We start from the raw sequence: 22,258 nt of genomic DNA, 5'->3' as shown, positions 1-22,258 counted from the left end.
ACTGTGAATTTATGGTTACCTAAATTGCACCTGATGTCGTTTAAAATCTTTAAAAGGGCTGTCTCGGTACTGTGGTTCATCCTAAAACCAGACTGATACTTCTCTAAAGTGCTATTTGTATTTAAAAAATCATTTACCTGGTTAAAAACCAGTTTTTCTAAAATTTTGCTTAAAAATGGTAAGTTGGATACAGGTTGATAATTATTAAAAATGTTGGGGTCTAAATTGCTCTTCTTCAGAAGGGGCTTCACCATCGCCGTTTTCAAGGAGGTCCGGAAGACACCTGTCTGAAGAGAGCAATTCACCATGTACAGTAGCTGTTCCTCAAGGAATCCATAAAATGTTTTAAAAAACGGTGTGGGAATTGGGTCTAAAAGGCAGGTTGTGGGTTTTACTTGGGAGAAAACTCGACCAAGTGTCCTCGCATCAACCAGAGCAAAACTCTCCAGTGTTTCCTCAGGTAAAAGCAATGATCCAGGTGTGTCGACAGTTAAAATCTGTTGCGATAAAAGTCTGGATCTGATGTCACTGATTTTACTTCTGAAGTGGTCTGCAAAGTTCTCATAAAGAGCATTGGTTGTTGTCTTAGATGATCTGTTAAAATTACTGTTTGTTAAAATATCTATTGTAGAGAAGAGGAATTTGGGATTGTTTTTATTGTCAGAGATTAGTTTTTTGAAGTGGGAAATTCTTGCCTGTTTGACTGCGTTATTGTAGGTTTTGAGATGTTGATGTAATATTTCGTATTGGACTGTTAGGTTTGATTTTCTCCATCTTCTCTCAGCACTCCTGCAGTATCTTTTCAGTTGTTTGATCTCCTGATTTCTCCACGGGGGTGTAGGTTTTGTTCTAATTGTTTTGATTAAAAGTGGAGCCACTGAGTCCAGCGTTGACTTGAGTTTGTTGTTAAAATTGTCCACAATAAAATCACAGGGTGCTGATAAAATCTCAGCAGGAGTGCTCTGTAAAATCTCGCTAAAATTTGCAGCCACTTCAGAAGTTAGGTAGCGTTTCCTCACTGTTCTCACTGGGGCCTCCTGTTGGTTAAAACTGGTGATGTTAAAAAACACACAAAAGTGGTCGGATATCAACTACTCGCAGGAAACAGGTGGAGTTTCCCTTTAATGTGTTGGAGGGTTAATCTGCTCACAGCCACCAGAGGGCGACACTGAAACACCTCCTGCTACAAGTGTGAAGGTTCAGGGTAGAGGAGGTAAACAAGGAGGTAGAGGAGGAAACAAGGAGATAGAGTAGGACAGGAGGAGGAAGACCTCTGGCTCCCGGAGGCCTCCAGGTTCTCCTGGTTGTGTGTGATGTATTTTTTATGATGGAAACCTGCAGCAGTTTTGGGTTGTTGTTGAAACTGAAGTCGGCTCACAGATGAGTTATTATCAGACAGAAGGTCTCACTCTGTCTCTGCAGCTGAGAACCAAAAAGAGACATTCATCATGTTACACAGATGGGATGCAGTACATGCTGCATTATAGTGCAAATAAATGTCATTCAGATTTATATACAGCCAGTCAATAAGTAATTATGAAAAATAAATATGAAACTAATACTTGATAATAATAACAGTGAAATATGAATCATATAAACATTAAGTGTAGATTAAAAAATTCTTATCAAATGTTTTGTTTGTTTGTTTTTTGTGGTCTGTCTTTGTGAATTTATAAATTTAATTCCATTAACTAGAGGAAGCATTAAAAACTTTGCTTTGTGCTGTGTAGTCTTGTGTGTGATTTATAGTGGAGGAAATCTCCGCTCATCGCTAGGCTAATTTATATGATGAAAAATGCCATAGGCTTGTGCTAATAACATTAGCATGTTATATTTTTGAGGAAAACATGTTCAGTATAAGACAGTTGTTTTGTCAGTGAACCTTGTGAGCTGTAATTGGGCCGAATATTGTAACATTACCGTTGTTAAATGTTGCTGTTGTCAGTGGTTTTATATGAGCAGAGGAAATCCCTGCTTGTCGCTAGGCTAATTTATACAATGTAAAATTCCATAGGCTTGTGCTAAAAACATTAGCATGTTGTATTTGTGGGGAAAATGTGTCCAGATAAAGACAAGTGTTTGTCTGTGAATGCTGCGAGTTATAGTGAAGCTGATCTGTGTACTTGTGTTTGAAACTGTCTCTATTAGGCCATGTTTAATGTGTGTTTAATGTGTGTTTAGAATCAAGTAAACTTTACAGCATTTCACAAACTGACTAGTGTTTTGGAGGTGTAACTGCAGAGTGACACAGACACACCACTGCACAAGTACAACGGCTCACAACAGCTGATGCACAAGTATAAATCCTGCTTAAATCTGCGGGTGCGTTTAGAAGGCATGTTTTCTTTAAATATCTGCAGTAAAATAAATACAAAATACAGCCATTTAGAGTTGTATGCTCCTCCCTTTGGCCAAATCAGAAAACAAAAGTCCCTCCCCAGTGCTTAGAAAAATATTTGACACGCCTCCACCTTTTTGCACCACCCCTTCCCCTCTCACAAATAACGAACAGTCCCTTGATACATTAGTTCCACCAGTATAAACTATCCTGTTGCATATAGACGATCTTTGGCAGCCTTGACTACGTCATGACGCAGCTGCTCCAGCTGGACGTTACGTCGCAGCACTCGGTCAGTAGTTGTTAGAGGAGTCAGAGGAGAAGAGGTGCACCGTTTTAAACCCGATTTAACATTTTAAAACAACATTTAATCAACAGCTAACGGAAGGAACCGACACCCGGAGTGTTTGAGATTAACGGGACTCACCGGGGAAACAAGAGTTTGGCGGTTTTCGTCGCTGCCAGCAGGTTTTTTTCCGGAGATATTTCCTCCTCCAGGTTAGTTTGACCCTCGGCCTCTTCTCGGTCTGTTAGCTTCTGATGCTAAAGCTGTTTGTGTGAAAACAAACTCACACAAACACGTTCACATTTACTGATTAATCACTATTTTATAAATGTCGACGCGCTGTTTTCCTTCCCCGCAGCTGAGTGGTAGTTAGCCGCAGAGGCTAGTCAGTTAGCCAGGTGTATCATAGCTTCAGACGGCCGCGGCTAGTAGCATGCTAGTTAGCGCTGCGGCTAGTAAAGTTTGGCGACTTGTTTCGGGACCCAGCTGTAGTTACAAGCTGCTTGTTTGTTTGTTATCAGTGAGTTTAACCGCCTGTTAACTGCAGTATGCTAACTGACATTAGCTGGCAGACAGTGATGAGGCCTCAGACTGAGGTTTACAGCAGCTGTTTGAAGCCTCAGATAGCAGCTGTATTAGCTAGCAGACCTGGGGAGCATATCTACTGTTTGTCCCCACATCAGTATCCTCTTATTATGACTCAGTAAGGAGAGCTTTCAGAGGGTTTTATGTTCTCAGTAGTGTTTTTCTTCAGGTCACATGCTCAGTGTTTGTGTCCCTGCAGCTTGTTATGTAGACATCAGCCACCTACAGTTTATAACTAATGTTATACTCACTGCAGACTGACGCTACGCCCTCAAATTTGCGGCCCAGCCAGTTTTACTGACTTTAGACATCGATATATCCGCAGAGGCTCAATGGATGTTTAACATTCATATTGCATTTGAAACGTTCATCTCCCCTCGTGATTTTGCACCCTTGACTGCGCAGATAGCTCTCACCAATCTTTGGCAATGTTAGTTTATATCAAGAGACACATATGAATGTTTGTACTTGTTTTAAATCACTATGAAGGCATTTGTTAAATGTGTCTGATATTAAGGGAATATAGAGATGTTAGCTTCAGACTGCAGACTCAGCAGCTGTCTGTCTGTCTGTCTGTCTGTCAGTCAGTCTCTTAAAAGATGTCTGCAGGTTGTTATTGTGCTCTGACCTGCAGCTGGAGGTTGGTAGAGCTGGTTCACACTGGTCACTGCTGGAGGACTGTAGTTAGTTTCTGTCAGGTTTCACTGACTCGCTGTGAGGAGGTTCTGCCTCACCTGCATTATGATCAACATTGGCTCAAAAAACCCACAACAAATCTGTACTTGATTATGATTCATAACGATAAAAGTTCTGTGAAGTATTTTGCATTAATTTAGAGAACTGCACAGTTTTTTTTGTTTAGTTTTGTTTTTGCACCTGGGAATTTTGTCATTTCACACCATGAAGAAATATCTTACACAGAAACCTCTTTTATTCATGATATCTGGGAGTGACTCAGACAAAAACGTGTACAAATGATTCAGATGCTTGAAAGACATAAGCAGATGTCATATTTCTTATAACCGGCTACTACTACTACTATTATTATTGGGCCCTCAAAATATTTACAATATTTCTATATGCAACATTTACAGTTAACTTGTAAGTTATCCTCACAAAAATGATAGCGGTTGTGAGCTTGTTTTAATTTAATGTCTATTTAATTACTTTTGCGAGGCGAACATGCAGCACATACGAATATTTTCTATGCTGCCACCCAGAGACGAATGTCAACGGAGCAGAGCAGCGATCGGCAGTAACGTTAACAATAGCTGACCAACACCTTGCAGCATGAAACAACCTAAACCAACCCTGTGGTGAGGAAAATGATTCTCTGCTCAGTCTGTTTCACCTAAAAATAAACCTGCGCCCGGTCCACTCAGCATCTTGTCCCAGAGCTAACGGTGCAGCAGAGAGGCTGCTCCATGACATTTATAAAAACACAGTGCAACAGGAGACTGTACGGTGCTTTCAGATCAATTATGTCATTAATGAATGCAGTTTTTAAAATACAAAGACTGCAAAGCATTTATTATTAAATAGTATGTGAATGCAGACTGTTTTGGGTGAATTGTTCAAGTATGCAAACCAGGGATGCACAATAATATTAACACACCATTAGAACCTGCCAACATGACTGCCAGATTCTTCATTTCACAGCAGAACAGTACACTAAAGTATGTTTCTGACAACATCTGAGGTGAGAAATAGGCAGCGCAGTTACAGAATCTCTGAGCATGCTCCACAGTTTCTTGACCCAGAAGTCGAATAGCATTAAATGTCTAACAGAAGAAGACGTCGTTAACATTGTGGCAAAATCTACATCCAGACCCATGCATTTTTGGACAGACGAGGAGACACAGTTCATGCTGCGCTTGGGATGTGCCATATCATCTCGTCCACAATAATACCGGTATAATTTTTAATATGATATGAAGAATTTATATCATGATACTCGAAATATTTCAACTTGTTGACATATTGACACCATACTGTTAACCGCAGCAACAACAAGCATGTCTGAAAGTGAAATTATCATCATCTCTGCGGTGGTTCCAAAAAGAGGAGCAGCTTCAGTAGTGTGGAATAAACTGTGGCGTCCTGAATGTTTCATGAACAGCCCCGGACTTCTCAGACTCTTTTAGTGACTTACCGCTCAGAGGGAACTTAGTCAGTGGCTCCTTCTCTCCTCTCTCACCGTGCGCGCACAGGAGTTGGTGTCATCAAGTGATTTTGTCATAAATGTTTGGTAATGTAAACCTACTTGAATAAACTCCATATATGTGACTGTGTGATAGTTGTGGTATCATAACAGCCTGTCACAGGTTACAGCGTGATGATTAGAGGAGAAATGGCAGAGCATAAAGGTCCAGGTGGAAAAAAACCCAACTCAATCATTTAGGATTTATATATATATAGATCCCATTGGACATTTTTTGTATTTGGGAGCTGTTTAAATGTGTAATTAGTGGGAGATTTTATTTGTTGAACTATTAATATTATAACAGAATCTGAATCTCACTCTGAGTTACTGTTGTTGTTCACAAACTAAAGAAATGAGAGATCATCTTAGTTTTTACTGAAGGAAAACACGGAATGGCGAGATGGACAACGTTCTGTTGTTTGGGCTGTGACGTAATTGGTCATCCGGAAACAGGTCCAATGCTAACAAGCTGAAAGGGGGCATATCTCCACCTATCGTAGAGGAGTCGGACGTACTTCTGTCAATAAATCGATTCTCCTCCTGTGCTTGTATACTGGGACAAGGACTGAATGGCCGAGTTGAGCTGTATCTGTAGTTAGATTTAACTGTGCATGTAAACATAGTTACTGATGGTTTCTCGTTAGTTTATCGCAACTCTGATTTCACTTTCTCCACCTAAGGGGTCACTTCCTAGTTTTATTTTTAAAGTTTCATAGCATCAGCAGTGAGCTTAACAACATCAAGAAGTGAATCTGTAGTGTTTGAACTGTTTCCTCAAACATGCACCATTAAATACATGTCTGAGAACATCGTCATCATCATTACTATTATTTTTATTGGTTTAGCTGATATCAGACCTGCTGTGGTTCTGAGTGTAAATACTACAATCTGCTTCAATATTTTCAGCTGAGACAGAAACAGATAAAAACCCTCTGGTAGAGGAACCTGTCTGCTGTGTATCAGCTGCTCCTGTTCAGACATGTGCAGGTATGTTAGTGTACAGTTTTTACTTTCATGCTGCTGTCGCTGCAGGTGAGTCTCTGCTGGCTTTAAACCTTTAGCCGTATGTTGTTAGGTTCATGTGCTGAGGTTCACACAATGAGCTGATTGGCTGTGTGTCAGTCACACAATCAAAGACCCGCCTGCAGGTGAGCGCTCAGCTGAAACAGCACCGGAGACAGAGGGAGAGTTGTGTGTTGACCTTATTCTTTGCCTGGCACACACACACACATACACACACACACACACACACACACACACACTGGGCGTTGTGGTGTTTTCCCAGCATGCCTTGTGGTTGAAGCAGTGGAGGGTGTGGTCGTCTGGCTGAACAGGCCGAGACGAGTTTCAGAGGAACCGAGTCTGCTCCTGTTGTTTCACCCTGACCAATCACAGGCCACGCAGGCCTGTAAACACAGTCACATGACTCAGACAGCTGGACGAGTTAAAAACAGAAAGCACAAAATGTGAGCAGCAGAGGTGGAGATGTCCTACATGTCCCATGGTGCACTGGGGTAGACTCTTTCATTCACACCTCCGGCTATGTAACAGTCATGTATTATATATAATAACCTGAACTGTGATTGGACGATTGGGAGCGTGAGTCAGAGGTCACAGGAGCAGACTGAGGTGAGGAAGGGGTTTAATTACAGGTCCAGTGTCAGCTTCCCAGGGCAGTGAGGAATTCTGGGTAGTTAGTGACCCTGCTGACACTGTGTAGAGTTTGTTTTAATGACCTGCTGCAGCCAGACGGGTGGAGTCACATTATTTCCCCCTCAGACGTTCCTCATAAGACAGACGTCTGTACACCTGTTAGCATGTAGCATTGAGCTAATTCTACCAGCAGAGGAATGTGCTGTACAGTGTGTGTGTGTGTGTGTGTGTGTGTGTGTGTGAGTGAGTGTGTGAGAGAATCTTCAGGGGTAACCAGTAGCAACACACCCACACCAGTACAGAGTCATGTGATGGTCTGAGCACAGCGTGGGCTCTGCGGACCCATTGATCACCTGCTGCCTTATATAGACAGCAGGAGAGAGTTCTAGCTGCTGATAGGCTCATTGACCGACTCACACACACACACACGCACTCTGTGTGTAAGCAGAGCTGAGTCTGACAGCAGCTGCTGGGTGTCACTTTATAGAAGCAGCTGGAAGTTGTGCTGCTGCTGCTGCTGAAGCATTTGTTGTTGTTGCGGTCCAACATTTGCGCTGGGCAGGGTGCAAGGGTATGAGATTTTCGGGGTGCGATAACTGTCTCAGATAATATTGCGGTTTCACGGTATTATGGTTATACAGAATATATATTATTACCAATCAGAATGAGCCTTAAGGGAATAAAAACAGACGGGCATTTTGGTTTGAACAAATGTTTTATTGCTATAATTTAAACTTGAAAGTTGAAACCATTTTGTTAATGGATGTTTGTGTAAAAAGTCTACATTTTGAAAATAACTAAAATAAAGGGGAGATTCTGCGTCCAGTTGCAATTTCTTTCCCCAATATTGTAGATAAGCAAATGTACACAGTATGATAACCGTCAACGTTTATATGATGGTGTACCTTGAGACTGGTATTTTGCTGCAACCTGAGGGCTGGGTATTACAGTTGGGTTGATTTCCTGTTTAGCTGGTCCGGTCTGGTGTACAAGCTTATACCAGTTTGATTTTATCCAAACCGGCTGAACCAGCATTTCTCGTTAAGACACGTTCTGCGCCAAATCCAACTGATATTTCGTAAGTTATCCGATGATAATTTGATTAAGATTTTATCATGTTTGTTTATTAAAAGGACGAATTAACCACTAGGGGTGTGTGATATATCGAATATTCTTGATGTATTGTGGCCTGTTCCACGTGGGGTTTATAAAATGACTAGCCTGTGTTGTGTACATAGAGTATGGATTATTTCATTGTTTTTTTTAAGTTGCCAGCATGAGATTCGTGTCTGTGTTTTGATGAGGTATCCGAAACCAACTCCAAGAACTTTAGTCAGATGTCCAGTTTCTATTTATCCCTGTCGCTCACTTAGAAAGTCTCGCAATGGACGAGTATGGATGGTTCTCTGTAAAAATGCAAAGGAGGTGTAAAGAAGGGACTTCGTGGCCTTATAGTGCGATCTCTGTGTAAAAGGGCTGTGACTGACAGAATTGGAGAAAATATTCTTGTTATGCACCAAATCACCGAGGCAAAGTCCTTGTATGTTAAAGCCCGATTGTGTGTGTTTTTCTGCAGAGGGTGTGTGTGCGTCCTGAGGGGGTGGAGCCAGACAGACGGCGTGTGGTTCTGTTTCCTGTCTGGGAGGAGTCACAGTGAATGTCTGAGAGATGTGAAGCTGAAGGATCAGAGGAGCTGTCACTCAAACCAGGACCACTCCCCCAAACACTACCAGCCAATCAGCACGCAGTCTGGAGGTAAACTTACTTTTTAACACAAAGTCAGTTCAAAGTCGAAGCTACGAGACGCCTGTGGACATAAAGACTGAAGTCACTGCGACTCCCAAACAGCCAAACATAGAGCTCGTTCTTAAGTCACCCCACCTCTGACCAGGCGCTTTTCCATGGCAACAGCAGTTGAGGCTCATGGGTATTGTAGTATTTGTCTAGCTGTGTTCAAACAGAATGCAAAGTGAGTGTTCGAGGCAGCGTGATTCAGGGCTGCACCCAACGATAAATTTTTTATCGATTAATCCAATGATTATTTCTTGACTAACTGTCAAACTGTATGCTTTGACTAAAATGAACAATGACAGCAATATAGTCCACAATGAGCAGCGCTAAAATCAACCTGCGTAGTTGTCCCTCCATTGTGAGATTAGAAAGTGGCTCATTTATCTTGCAAGTGTACTCTTCTTCAACGTTTGCTTTACTTCCTGGATTTTTTGCACGTGGAAATTCCGACCAGTCAAGAGCAGCTTTCCGCTGGTCCGCTTGTTAATGGTGCCGTGAGAACACGAACCAACTCTAGGCAGTTATACAACTTTGGAACAACATGAGTGGATTTTGTTTTGCATCAGTGTGGGGCGAGGAAAATCAATCACGAATGATTTACTGTAACAGAGGTCACAGACTATCACAATGGACTGTAATGTTAGTTTAAGCTGTTTTCTCGCTCATGCCTGTGAAAGTAAAGTAAATATAAAACAGCGGAATAATAATGTCAGATGATGCATGCAGTATCATCAGCGGCGGAGCAGAAAGTTTCAGTGACTGCTATCAACAGAAACACGTTCTGCGTGTTGATAATCCTGACACATCACGCTTGGGTGGGGACAAAAAGTAAACCAGAGTGGTGCTGTCTTGCTGCTCTTTTGACAAACGCTCCGGGAGACTTTCACTCTTAGTGTCTGTGCGCTGCAGTTGCACTTCAGTGAGAAGTCCTTTTAACTTTGTAGGTGAGGTTCCAGCTGCAGCTTGTTCTCTGGAGGAATCCATGCTTTCACCGGGTGCAGCCTGCTTTATTGCGATGCACCAATGCATGTTTTTTGCGATGATTGTAAAAGTCAGTTCAGAGATGAGATGAAACAGAATTCACCTGTGAGGCACAAACTGACGTACACTTTAAAAATGTTTCAACATGACTGAACAATGTGCTTCACTTTCTGTCTGAACCTGAAGGCTGAGAGCACAGGTGAGTTTTCAGAGGTCTTTAAACTTTAGTTTTTATCGGTATATGTTGATGGTGTGTTTCTGTGTGGACATCATATATAAAGTTTGAGTTGACTTATATATGAAAAATATAAAACACATTCAATCCTCAGTTTTAGAAACTCACAGTGGATGTTTCGACTTTGTTCTGTAGGATGACATCGCTGATGATGTAACTGAAAAGTGAGTCATGACTGTTACACAATCCTACAGCGACTGCTCCCCTCCATGAACCTCCACACTCAACTTTATACATCAGACTGAGGCAGAAACATGCAGCAAATTCAAACACTGAAACATGTTTCACAGGCGTCTTCATTTCATTTCGTTACAGAGAAAAGACAGCAAACATGTGAATCACACTGTTTGTGTTTTAACTCCTCGGCCAACAGGACACCTCATATTTACCAGATTCATAACACTGCATGAAGGAAGAGTTTAACATCCAGAACAAAAAGACTCCGACACTATATATAAAATGATGAATGAGTGACGAGGCTGGTTAACGAGCATAAACATCCAGCTGTTCTTAATAAACCAGACAGGATGTAGACATTAAATGTAAAGTTTTGGGAACTTTAAAGTCCCCTGCAGACACGTTTTAATGTAAAAATATTTTATGTATTGTATTTTGCTCAACATGTTTTTTTCCCCACATAAAAAGTAAATATGAACTCTGTCAAGAGGATGGAAGCAGATCTACTCTTTCTTCCTCTTACCCTTCTTTTACCAACATGGAATGGGTTTCGTTACTGCTCCCACACTTACTTCTAAAATGGACTAAGATGCCCAGATAATCCAACTGGGAGTTGAGTTCCTCCTGCATGTATACAGCTAACTGGACCCAAACTGGCCGAGGCACTTGGCGCATGCTCCACAGTGTCAGCCCTGGGCTTTGACCCAGAAGTCGAAAGCATCAAATGCATAATAGAAGAAGAAGCTAATAACAACATGGTGAAATCTACATCTAGAGCCGTGCATTTTTGGACGGACAAAATGTACAGAGCCTGAAAGTTGTCCACCATGGTACCAGTTAGCTGCTAGCTAACTGTAGCTAACTTGTTTGTGGATTGTTTGAAACAGGGCATATCGCCACCTGTCCTAGCAGAGTCGGACACAATGCGGTCAATAAATGGATTCCCCTCCCGTGCTTGTATACTGGGATAAGGACAGCAGTCCAGTTGAATGGTCTAGTCGAGCTATAACTGTAGCTCCACTTATCTGTGCATGTTGGTGCAACCCGTTGGTCTTTTTAATCTATATTGCCATGTAAAATAAAGGCATTTCAATTTTTGCACAAACCCTACAGTGTGCCTTGGGTTGTTTTCGAAGGGGACTTGCATTTTATATTTTTTGATTTAGAGTATATTTTAGTCGTGTTTCACAAGATGGAGTAAACAAAGTGCACCTGAAGTATCCAAAGACATCTGTATGTGATGACGACTAAGGGCCCGTCCCAATACCCCCCTTTAGCCTTACCCCTTGGCCCTACCCCTAGATTTGCGCGTTCCAGCGAGGGGTAGGGGTGTCCCAGTTCCTTTTTGCGTGTAGGGGTAGGGGGCATATGAAACTAGCCCTTCAGAGTGAGGTATTTCAGATGCTGATTTGCCAGCGAGGGGTAGACGTCACCATGGCTACCACTGAGAAGGAGATGTGGAAAAAAACGTTTTTATTGCTATTCACGATGTCTAGATTGGAGATGACAGAAAGCTAGCCAGCTAGCAAATGTTATCGTCGTCAGGTTGCTTGTTAGCTAGCTAGCTCGCACTATCTGGTGTCTGTCATCTGTCCTGGTCTGCAAAATTGTCGGATTTTTCACATTACGATAATGCCAGCTAGTATAACTATGCTGCCTCGTAATGTTAGCTGGTTAGCTAGCTAGCTAGCTAGCAGAAGTCCCCTTTTGTACTTATCTTATTACTCTAATGGTACGTTAGTAGCAAGCACAATAGTAGTTAATGTTACTGTTATGTTGTAGATGCTGGTTGGAAATGTAGATGACTCGTGGCTTCCTGTTTAAAATAGTTGACAGTGACGTAGTGAGTGGTGTCCCAATTCCTAAGGAAATATTTCAACCCCTACCCCTTGTTGCTTCATTTCGAGGGCCAAGGGCTACGGGTAGGGCCAAGGGCTAAGGGGTAGTGGCCTTAAGACCCAGCAGCGCTTCAACTCCTTTGTCTTCACATACAATATCACCTGCTTAGCACCTGCTTCTTCTCTTAAAGCCCTCATGTTGCAGTAGTATTATGCTAATGATATGGAAAGCTCCGCCCTTCAGATTGACAGGATTGGTTCTTTAGATTTGTGATGTAACAAACCTGCACAGCTGAATCTGTGTTTGTGAGACTGTCACTGGGACACTGCAGCTCTGAGGGGGAAATGCAGCCGTGGCATTAACCGCTCATGTGTCTCATCATATGTAGCACATAAAAACATCACATGGACACGTTAACAAGGTTAAACACTCAGTTTTCATTGGAGGGGGTCTTTATAGGAGCGGCAGCTGCAGAGTGAACATGGATGAAGTCATCATCGCTGTGACTGGGAACAATTAGGATTACACAATATGAAGTCAGAGAGACTAATCAGAGCCAGAAACACTGTTATATAATACACACACACACACACACACACACACACATACAAATCAAGGTCAGAGGTCAGACAGAAACAAGAGTTTAAATGTGTAAACAGTAAAAATCTTGAAACAATATACCTTCTTCTGGCAGACATTTTGACACGTCATAGTAGGAAGAGCACAGGTGTATTTAATAACACCTGCATTCCACTCAGGGGAGGTCCTGGTGCTGTCAGTGACACACTGGAGTGTCTTACTGGGACACTTACTGGAAGTCAAAATGTCCGTCTACTTATGGCTGTTAGTAGACACGTGACATCAGATCAGCTTTATTGATCCAGAGAGAAACAGCAGAACACAGAGTGCAAAATAAAACACAGAATATCAACAAAGATTATCAGTAAGATGCCAAAACCTAAAGCACACATTACAGGAATGTCAGCAGGTTAACTGAGAGTAAACATTAGTGGTCAACAGTGAGGTTCAAATTCAAATAGACAGAAATGTATAACATGACAAAAATAACAATTTGTATACGGTGCAGTGAGAGGCCGAAAACTGAGTGGGCTTATTTAAAACCTCCACCTGAAAAAGTCACAATTTTACAATGTTGTAAAAATCAGAAAAACATAAAATAAATAAAAATAAAAAAATATATTTTAATTAAAACAAATAAAATAAAAACAATAATATTATAATATTAAAGAGGTGCAAATGAAGATTATCTTCCTTAAAGTCCCACTGAAACATCAACAAGAACTTTTTAAATCAGTCAGTAAACAGAAAGTTAATCTGCAACAGTTCTGATCAGCTGTTAATCCTTAGTCAAAAATCAATAAAAACTTCCATGTTTTATAACCAGGGCTGACATTTGATTGAAAAAAAAGTCTGATTAATTACATGCTCTGTGATTAATTTAAATTAATTGCATACCTCAATTTTTGCTGTGAAAGTATTTGAAAATTTCAGTTAAAATCAATGTTGGCAGATATGTCGTAGTAAAGCAGCTGGATTTTGGACACAGTTGTCCCCCTGTCCTTGACCACCCAAACTGGTCTGCAGTCCATTTTGTAAGGGAGTTCATTTGTCGGTCACAGGCAGACTGACTCAGTTTGTGTCTGAACGCCTGGTTGAGTGTGGTTTGACATGGCTGGCTGCTAGCGTTGGCATCAGAGGCTGTGTTAGCTCGGACCTCTTTGCGTTGACGTGATATTTCAGGCTTGAAGTTCTCTGATGGTGCGAAAATTCCTGACTGCAGACACTGCAGAGGACAGCGCTCCTATCAACACTTCTATCTGGGCGTTTTTAAATGTAAATGTTCCATTCACGGGGCCGAGGTAGTCATATTGGTGGAACCTTTTTAGTTTAAAAAGACCGAGGCGGCCTTCCGCAGTGGGGAGGGCTGTTCATGACTTGTGGGAGGAGCTGTTGATGACGCCACATGTGCGAGCCACTGGTGGTGGACAAACAGGAAACAGCTGATAGAGGAATTAGCGAGCAGCTAGAAGCAAGAGGGAAACGCAAACCTGACTGACACTGTAAAGATGAGCAACTGGGGAGACAAGGAATTGCGCGCCCTCCTTGTCCTCTCAAACGAAGAGGCCATTAACCGTCAGATGACGGGGACGGTGAAGAACGGGCTGACTTATGAGAGAATCGCCGAAGGTCTGACCAGCTGTGGCTTCCCTCCCACGTCACTGTTTACGTCACACGCTGAGCTACACGTTTTGTTACTTGCTCACGCCCCCCATTGCCCCGAAAAAGGCACATTCTGTATAAACAAAAGTAGGTAGGCGGCATTTTGCTGCACTCCCTGATTTTGTTTTTATACTGCCAATGCTGAAAAAAGACTGATTGGGCTTTCCTGCAAATTTGCACAATTCCTGTCTAAAAAGTGCTACTGTGGCCTTCAGTGATGCACCGGGTCAAAAGGCACCACAGAACGCGAGTAATCAGTGTTTTTAATTTCGACAGCCCTATTTATAACTGAATCTCTTTTTGTTCTGGACACTTGAGGACGTCATGTTGGACTCTGAGACATCTTCGCAGTTTTTATAGACTAATTAATTAATCAGTAAATCCAAAAATCTTAATTAAAAAAAGAAACATTCTTCATGTGCAGCCTTATTCAGTGTCAGATATACACTGAACAAAAATTTAAATGCTACACTTGCGAAAGGCATCTGAAAGCAGCACAAGAAAAGTGATGTCACTCCAGGTTTCGAAAGGTTAATCAGCATCTTGATACAACACACCTGTCAGGTGAATGGATTGTCTTTGAAAAGGAGAAGCTATCACTAACATGGATTTTAACAAATTTGTGACCAAAAAGTGTTGCATTTAAATTTTCGTTCAGTGTATTTCTGGGCGAGGTCTCACTGTGCCAGCTAACAGTCGGCTGTTTTACACACACTGAACAGAACTTTAAAAGCAACACTTTTGTTTCAGCTCCTTTTTTACAGGTTGAATTTATCTGAGACTTTTCATGCTCAGTAGAAACATTTATCTCAAGTTTTGGTTGCAAATTTGTTGAAATCAGCGTGAACAAAAACAAAAACATTAAAGTGCATTGAACTTTTTGTTCAGTGTTTATGTGTGTTGGGGGTGGGGGGACAGATCCAAACTGAACTGAGAGCAGCTGATGTAATGCTGCTGCACCGTGTGTGTGTTCATGATGTCATCCTGTAGTTAAAATGTCCTGCACATGTGTGCACACGTGGTCAACTGCAAACAGTGAAATGAAAAGAGGCAGAGAGGAGCCGACTGTGATTGGCCGACACAGCTGTCATTTAAAACCCCAACATGTCAGGTTAAAAAACTCACAACTCAAGCTTCACTTTTTCCAGAGCTGTGAACAGTTTGTCAGTCTGAGCGTTGAGCTAATGACGTGTGGTTAAAACACCAGGAGGTGAATATGCAGTCGTGCAGATGCAGCGACAGGTTTGTGACAGAGACACACCATCTGTTAGCAACATTAGCATTGTGGCTAAGGCTGTTTGGGGTAGTGGTAAACACTGATGTGATGGGAAGAGTGTGCAGAGTCTCTCACTGTGTTCCAGTAAAACCAGTGAGTCTCAGTCTGAATAACCAGTGCTTATAAGGCATTCTTCACCCCGCAGCTCTGATAATAAAAAGAGAGAGATCACATGATGTTCAGAGGTGTGTGTGTGTGTGTGTGTTTTCAGTCTGCACACTCCTGAGAGACAAATCTGTCCTTGAAAGGCCCGAGCTGTTTTTAACCTCTCTGAGTGACACACACATTATTACGCTCCGAAATATCTTCAGTCTGCTTCAGATGGTTTCACATCTCCTGAGTTACTGAAGAGATTGTTTAGTGGGGCTGTGTAGGGTTCTTATCTATAGTCACAGTTAAGGCTGCTCCCCTGACTAGGAGCTTTTCTAGTCGACCAGTAGTCGTCATTTAGGTCCATTAGTCGACTAGTCTTCCACATGTTTCTGATGTTAATGTAATGATTTGATTTCTGGACGACTGTTTGGGAGCAGCCCTAGTCACAGTAGATGTCAGTCGGCTCACTCCCAGAAGCAGGCAGGAGTCCAACATGGAAGCTAAACAATGTACTGCTGTGGATGGAGGCAGCAACAAAACATATTTTAGACACCTAAAAAAATCAGTATCAGTTTAACTGTATGCCATATTTAGAGTATTTTCACCACTTTACTTTAGTGTCAGACAGTGATTTCCAACAGAAAATGAGTCAGTTGTATCTCTCTCTTCAAAGCCAGACTCCATTGAGAAAAACAGTGATTTAACACTGCTGAACACAGGAGCTGCTGGTCTACTGCTGCCTCTATCAGTTAGCTAGTTTATGATATTGTGTGACTCTTGTGTTTTAAAGGGTTAATTCAGATTCATTAAAGTCACACAGTAACACAAACTAAGCAGCGGTAGACCAGCACCTCTTTTTCCAGTAAAGTAAAATTGCTGTTTTTGTCAATGGAGTCTGGTAGATGTGGAATTGAAGATGTTAACAGCTTCCCTTTCAGAATAGGCTGTCTGACATAAAGGTAAAGCTGTGAAAATATTCTAAATATGGCATACAGTTAAACTGATTATAATTTTTTAGGTGTCTAAAATAAGTTTTGCTGCTGCCTCCATCCACAGCAGTACATGGCGTTGCTTCCGTGTCTGACTCAAGGCTGCTTCTCCAAACTGAGGATGTGCCAGCTGTTATCTTCTGTATGTAATACACTGACTATAGGTAAATACCTCAAACAACCCCATTTCAAAAATCTGAACTGTCCCTTTAAGTCTTTTTTACCTCTGTCACTGTAAACGTGTCTGTTTGCTTCATTTTCTTCAGTCAAGCTCAACCTGTTGGTTCACTTTGTGTTTGTTCCATTCAGGTGGAGACAGAAAAACTCCTGTTAGGACTCAAATGTCGCTCCGTCTCTTTCCCTGTCTCACTGTCTCTGATCTCTCTGTCTTTCTGTCTTTCTGTCTCTCAGGACCATCATGCACCTGAAGTCATATCCAAAGCTTGTGCGCTCAGAGTTGCGTCTGGATGCGTCCGGTGTTCAGACGTCCCAGCGGAGCAGCCTGTTTGTGAGCCAGCAGGGAGCGCTGCTGAGGACCTGCAGCAGTAACCATGGCAGCAGCAGCAACAGCCGCCTCCCGTTGAGCGTCATCTCCACCAACACGCTCCGCCGCAGCAACGCAGCAAACAGCAACATCAGCAGCAGCGTGGCATCACTCCGGCTGAAGGCGTCGCCCGTCGTTGCTCTGCAGCAGCTTCCCACAGTGCCGGGCTGCGAGAACGACACGCTCAGACTGTACCAGACCACCACGGAGGATGCTGACGCTCCACTGGATATCTGGACTGTAATCAAGCCTGGACATGTTCGGGAGAAGATCGCCATCTTCGCCTCAGATGGTGAGCCTACAGAGGGTGCTGGAGGCACTGAACGCACCTCAACCAGTGCCTCCGACACCAGGGACAGGACGCCAGCGGTGTGTTCAAACCACGCCACCATGTCGGGACTCTTGCGGGCTGGGAAGGCTAAGGGAAGCTGGGAGGAAAACAGCAGCGCCAAACGGCGCCGCAGGTCGGGAAACAACCAGAACCTCCAGCAGGACCCGAGGAGCCGGGTTCAGGACACACAGCAACATGCCCACAAACCGTCTCCACGGCGCTCTGACTCGACTCAGCGGTCGAGCATCGGGCGGTGTGGAGACGAGGTGGTGGCGACGGCAGAGGAGGAGGATCAGAAGGTGTCGGTGGTGGAGATGGTGGCGTTCCTGGAGCAGAGAGCCAGTGAGCAGCAGCCAGACTCCAAACCTCTGATCGCCCTCCAGAGGAGCTCCACCACCATCACGCTGTCCAGAGCTCCGCCCCCTGAGATCAGGGAGGGCTCAGAGGTCAGGGGGGAGGAGCCTGAGAGTGTCAAGGTGTCAGACATGGTGGCCAAGCTGGAGTCAGAGTGTCTGAAGAGGAGGACGGAGGGAGATCTGTCGAGGAGCAACAGCCTGAGGAGGACAGTGGGTCGAGTCCTGCTCGCCGCTGGAGACCAGACCGCTGCCCACTGCCAGCCTGCATCACCGTCATCGTCATCATCATCGTCATCATCATCGTCGTCATCATCATCATCATCATCTTCATCACTGCCGGGAGCTCAGAGTGTGGGCAGAGAGCCAGTCAGCTGCTCAGAAACACCCAGGACACCTGCCTCAGCTGTGACCACACCCCCCACAGGTGAGGTCCAGGCGGTCGGGGTAGCTGCAGGTCCAGAGACATTGAGCACTGTCACAGAGACTCAGACAGAAGCCCCGCCCCTCACAGCAGCCCTGCCCCCTTCACCTGACGAGGTGGAGCCTCCACCTGGCCTGTTGTTCTTGTCTCCTCCTGCCTCAGAGCCCCTCCCCCCACACCACAGAATGACCATGGACCTTGAGCCCTGCACCCCTCCTGCTCCCTGTGACTCTGGCAGCCAATCAGAGAAGAGGAGGAGGAGGAGAAAGGCTGACAGTGCTCAAGAGGAGGAAGCTGGCGGTGCGGCCTCCTCCTCTGCTGTAGCGCCTGTGGGCCGGCGAGCGTCTGCTTCACAGGACTTCCTGGAGATGCGTCAGCGGCTGCAGCAGCTGCTGGAGCCGCAGCCGTACCTCGCCGTGCTGCCGCATCACCTGCTGCTCAAGATCTTCCTGCTGCTGCCCACGCAGACCCTCGCCGCCCTCAAGTGCACCTGCCACTACTTCAAGTTCATCATCGACAACTACGGCGTGCGGCCCGCTGACTCGCTCTGGGTGTCCGATCCCCGTTACCGCGATGACCCCTGCAAGCAGTGCAAGAAGCGGTATGGCCGCGGCGATGTGTCGCTGTGCCGCTGGCACCACAAGCCGTACTGCCAGGCGCTGCCGTACGGTCCCGGGTACTGGATGTGTTGCCACGGCGCCCACAGGGATGCACCCGGCTGCAATGTGGGTCTCCATGACAACCGCTGGGTGCCGGCGTTCCACAGCATTAACGTGCCGATCTACAGGAGGAACCGCGACGACAACTGAGTGTGTGTGTGTGCGCAAGTGTGTGTGACATGAACTTCAGCTGCTCCCATGACGCAGGTCAGATCTGAACGGCTCCGTTGGAGTTTAAAGTCAACCTGAGAACATCCGGTTTGTCTATGACCTTTGACACGTTTGTTTTTTAAGGTGACCTGAGCTGCTTCATGCTGTCACTCAACAGCGTGGCGCCCCCTGCTGCTCCGCCCGCCTCCTCACAGCCTCCGTCAGTGTCGATCGGCTCATCGCTGATCTCGTTAATAATCCGTTGTTAACAGCAGGTGGAGGGAGGAGGGTCCCGACCATGACTTCTTCTTCTTCTGTGAGTGTCGATCAAATGTAATGATCAGCTGATACTTCAGAGCAGGTTTAAAAACAGAGCTGAATTCTCAAAACCACATGTAGATCTATAAAACATCGTCTGGCTGTTGTCTCCGATTAATGAGTGCAATCTGACGAACGATGACATCATGAGGTCATATCAGCCGTTATTAAATCAGTCTTTCAGGAGGAGACAATGCTTGTAAGTTTTTACTGTAAAGATTTAAAGAGACACTACAGATTTTTTGAAGTTGGGTCGTGTAAGATCGTTAACCACAGTCAGTGTGTTACCTACAGTGAATGTCAGTCAGCACGCCACCAGTTTGGAGAAGCAGTCCGGAGTCTGACTTTGAAGCTCAGCAATGCACTGCTGTGGATGGGGTCAGCAACAAAACGGATTTCAGCCACCTGAAACAATTAAAATGGGTTAGAGTGTACGCTATACTCAGAGTATTTTCTTTACCTTTCCTTTCTGTAAGACCGTCCAACGGGGAACTGAAGCCATTACATCGCCCTCTTCAAAGCCAGACTCCATTGAGAAAAACAGTGATTTAACATCTCTGAACACAGGAGCTGCTGGTCTGCTGCTGCCTCCATCAGTTATTTTATTCGTGTTTTTATGTGACTTAAGCATTTAAAAATGTCAGTTTAGATTAACCGATTTCACCAAATAAGACAAACTAACCAATCAAAGCAGTGATAGATGAGCAGCTCCTGTTTTCAGGGATGTAAAAATCACTGTTTTTCAAAATGACTGTTTTTGTCAATGGAGTCTGGTGACTGTGATGAGAGGATAGATGTGCAACTGAAGCCGTTAACAGCTTACCTGTTGGATGGGCAGTCTGACAGAAAGGTAAAGTGGTGGAAATACTCTCATTATACCGTACTGTTAAGCTGATATTGATTGTTTAAGGTGGGACTTTTTTAAGGTGGCTAAAATATGCTTTATTGTTGACCCCTTCACAGCAGTACATTGCTTAGCTTCCATGTTAGTACTGCTGTCTGCTTCTCCAAACTGGGGGTGAGCCGACTGCCACCTACTGATACCCCGCACAACCGTGCTTCAAAAATCCGAACTATCTTTTCTTTTTAATGTGGAGTTTTATTGAGTTTTAAGGGTGGTTGTTTAGTTCCTGTTTGACTTCCAGAATAAAAGACTTGTATAAAAAAATTATATTTATCCTCTGAAAAAAAGAGCAGACAGTTTAGCTTTTCATTTGTCACCTCCACCGATCCCAGATCTAATTTATCGTCATCATCGTGTTCATGGACGATGTCTCACATGGAGGACAGTCAGTCAGACGGTGCGTTTAAGTAACAGCCTGTGAGTACGATCAAGTCATCACAGATCAAATATCAGAGGTTTGATAAGAAAGAGACAGGCGGCTTTTCTCTCGCAGTGTTTGAACATTTAATTATCACCACGTTCGATTTTATTTTAATGTCTTCAGAGTGAAACTGAATCCCTCAGTCTGCCTCTCTTCTGTTTTACATCTTTAATCTCTTCGAACAAAACGAGACATAAAGAAAACATAAATATGATGGTGATGTGTGGGGAGGCGGAGCTTCAGTGGGCGCCGTGCTTGGAGCGAATATGAATCCACAGTAGATGAACTTTATCTGCACCTTGTTTGTGTTTACATTTGTACATAAGTCATGAAGAGTTTATGGGCTGCGGCTGAGTGATAATCATCTTTAACAGGACCGAGTGTTGTTGTATCAGTGAAGGGAAAAGAGGAAACGTGGCCTTGAGTCTCGGAGACGCTGCAATATTACAAAGTGACTGTAGAGATTATATAGAAATATATATATATATATTAAAAAAGAATATCAGGGGAGGAAAAAAAAATAAACAAACGGCCTTTGACCTGCAGAGATATTTTTTTTTTTTTTTTTTTTAAAAAAGGTTTGTTGGTTTTCTGTCTGCCGGCTGTTTCTGTTAAAGATGTTTTGCTTTAATAAAGTGCTTTTCATTGGTTCTTCTTTGGGTTAAAAACAGACTCGACTCTTCTTTTATTTCAGCGTCCCACAGATTTTATGGGGTTAATATTCTCATTATTCAAATGTAATCATATTATTTAAGTGTTATTATTCTTATGATTTAAATTAAATATTTATTATTCTCATTATTCAAATTAATTTGTGTTATTTAAGTATTGTTCTTATGATTTTAATTAAATCATATTATTTAAGTGTTATTCATATCAAACTAATATTTTTAAGTGGTATTATCCTATTTAATTTCAAGAGTTATGTATTATTCTTATGATTTAAATTTAATCATATTTGTTATTATTCTTATTTAAAATAAATCATATTTAAGTGTTATATTCTCATTCAAATTTAATAATTTTTTTTTATTTTTTTTGTGTTAATTTTCTCAATATTTAAATTTAATTATAATTATTATAGTCATTTTTCTAATTAATCATATTTAAGAGGAATAATTTGTATTTAAATTTAATAATATTAAAGTGTTATTAGTCTGATTTAAATTTGATCATGTTATTCGGAATGACAAATCCCATAATACTTAAAATAGTAAGTATAATGTTATTGAGAACAGAAGCTGCCAAAATAAACAAATAACATGACTCAACAAATGAATATGCCATTAAATAAATATAAATAAATATATACATAAACTGATAAAATGTGATTTAATTATTTTTTTTAAATTTACTTTTGAATTATTTCCCCTATAATTTATTTAGTTTTTATTTTAACTGTATTCTTAAATTAATGTATTTATTCATCTACTCCTTTATGTTGTGTGTCATAGGGTTCAACCTTTA

The 22,258-nt window shown here is 42.7% G+C and overlaps 1 protein-coding gene across 1 annotated transcript; it reads left to right on the top strand.

The window, feature by feature from the left end:
* The first annotated feature begins 2,636 nt into the window (after positions 1-2,636).
* fbxo34 (F-box protein 34) lies at positions 2,637-21,459 on the top strand. Its single transcript, XM_049595303.1, has 3 exons — positions 2,637-2,836; positions 8,642-8,820; positions 17,099-21,459. Exons 2-3 carry the CDS (start codon positions 8,723-8,725, stop codon positions 19,146-19,148), a joined length of 2,148 nt encoding a protein of 715 aa, XP_049451260.1. The 5' UTR covers positions 2,637-2,836; positions 8,642-8,722; the 3' UTR covers positions 19,149-21,459.
* Positions 21,460-22,258: the final 799 nt, after the last annotated feature.

The sequence above is a fragment of the Epinephelus fuscoguttatus genome, linkage group LG14 (genome assembly GCF_011397635.1).
Source record: "Epinephelus fuscoguttatus linkage group LG14, E.fuscoguttatus.final_Chr_v1".
In the NCBI taxonomy this organism is placed as follows: domain Eukaryota; kingdom Metazoa; phylum Chordata; class Actinopteri; order Perciformes; family Serranidae; genus Epinephelus; species Epinephelus fuscoguttatus.
This window is presented reverse-complemented; position numbering and strand designations above follow the sequence as displayed.

Bases quoted from the DNA above. Each gene is read 5' to 3' on its own strand.
- fbxo34 (XM_049595303.1), top strand. From the start codon at position 8,723: ATGTCTGAGAGATGTGAAGCTGAAGGATCAGAGGAGCTGTCACTCAAA. The intron at 8,821-17,098 runs GTAAACTTACTT...TCTGTCTCTCAG, and splicing joins AATCAGCACGCAGTCTGGAG to GACCATCATGCACCTGAAGT.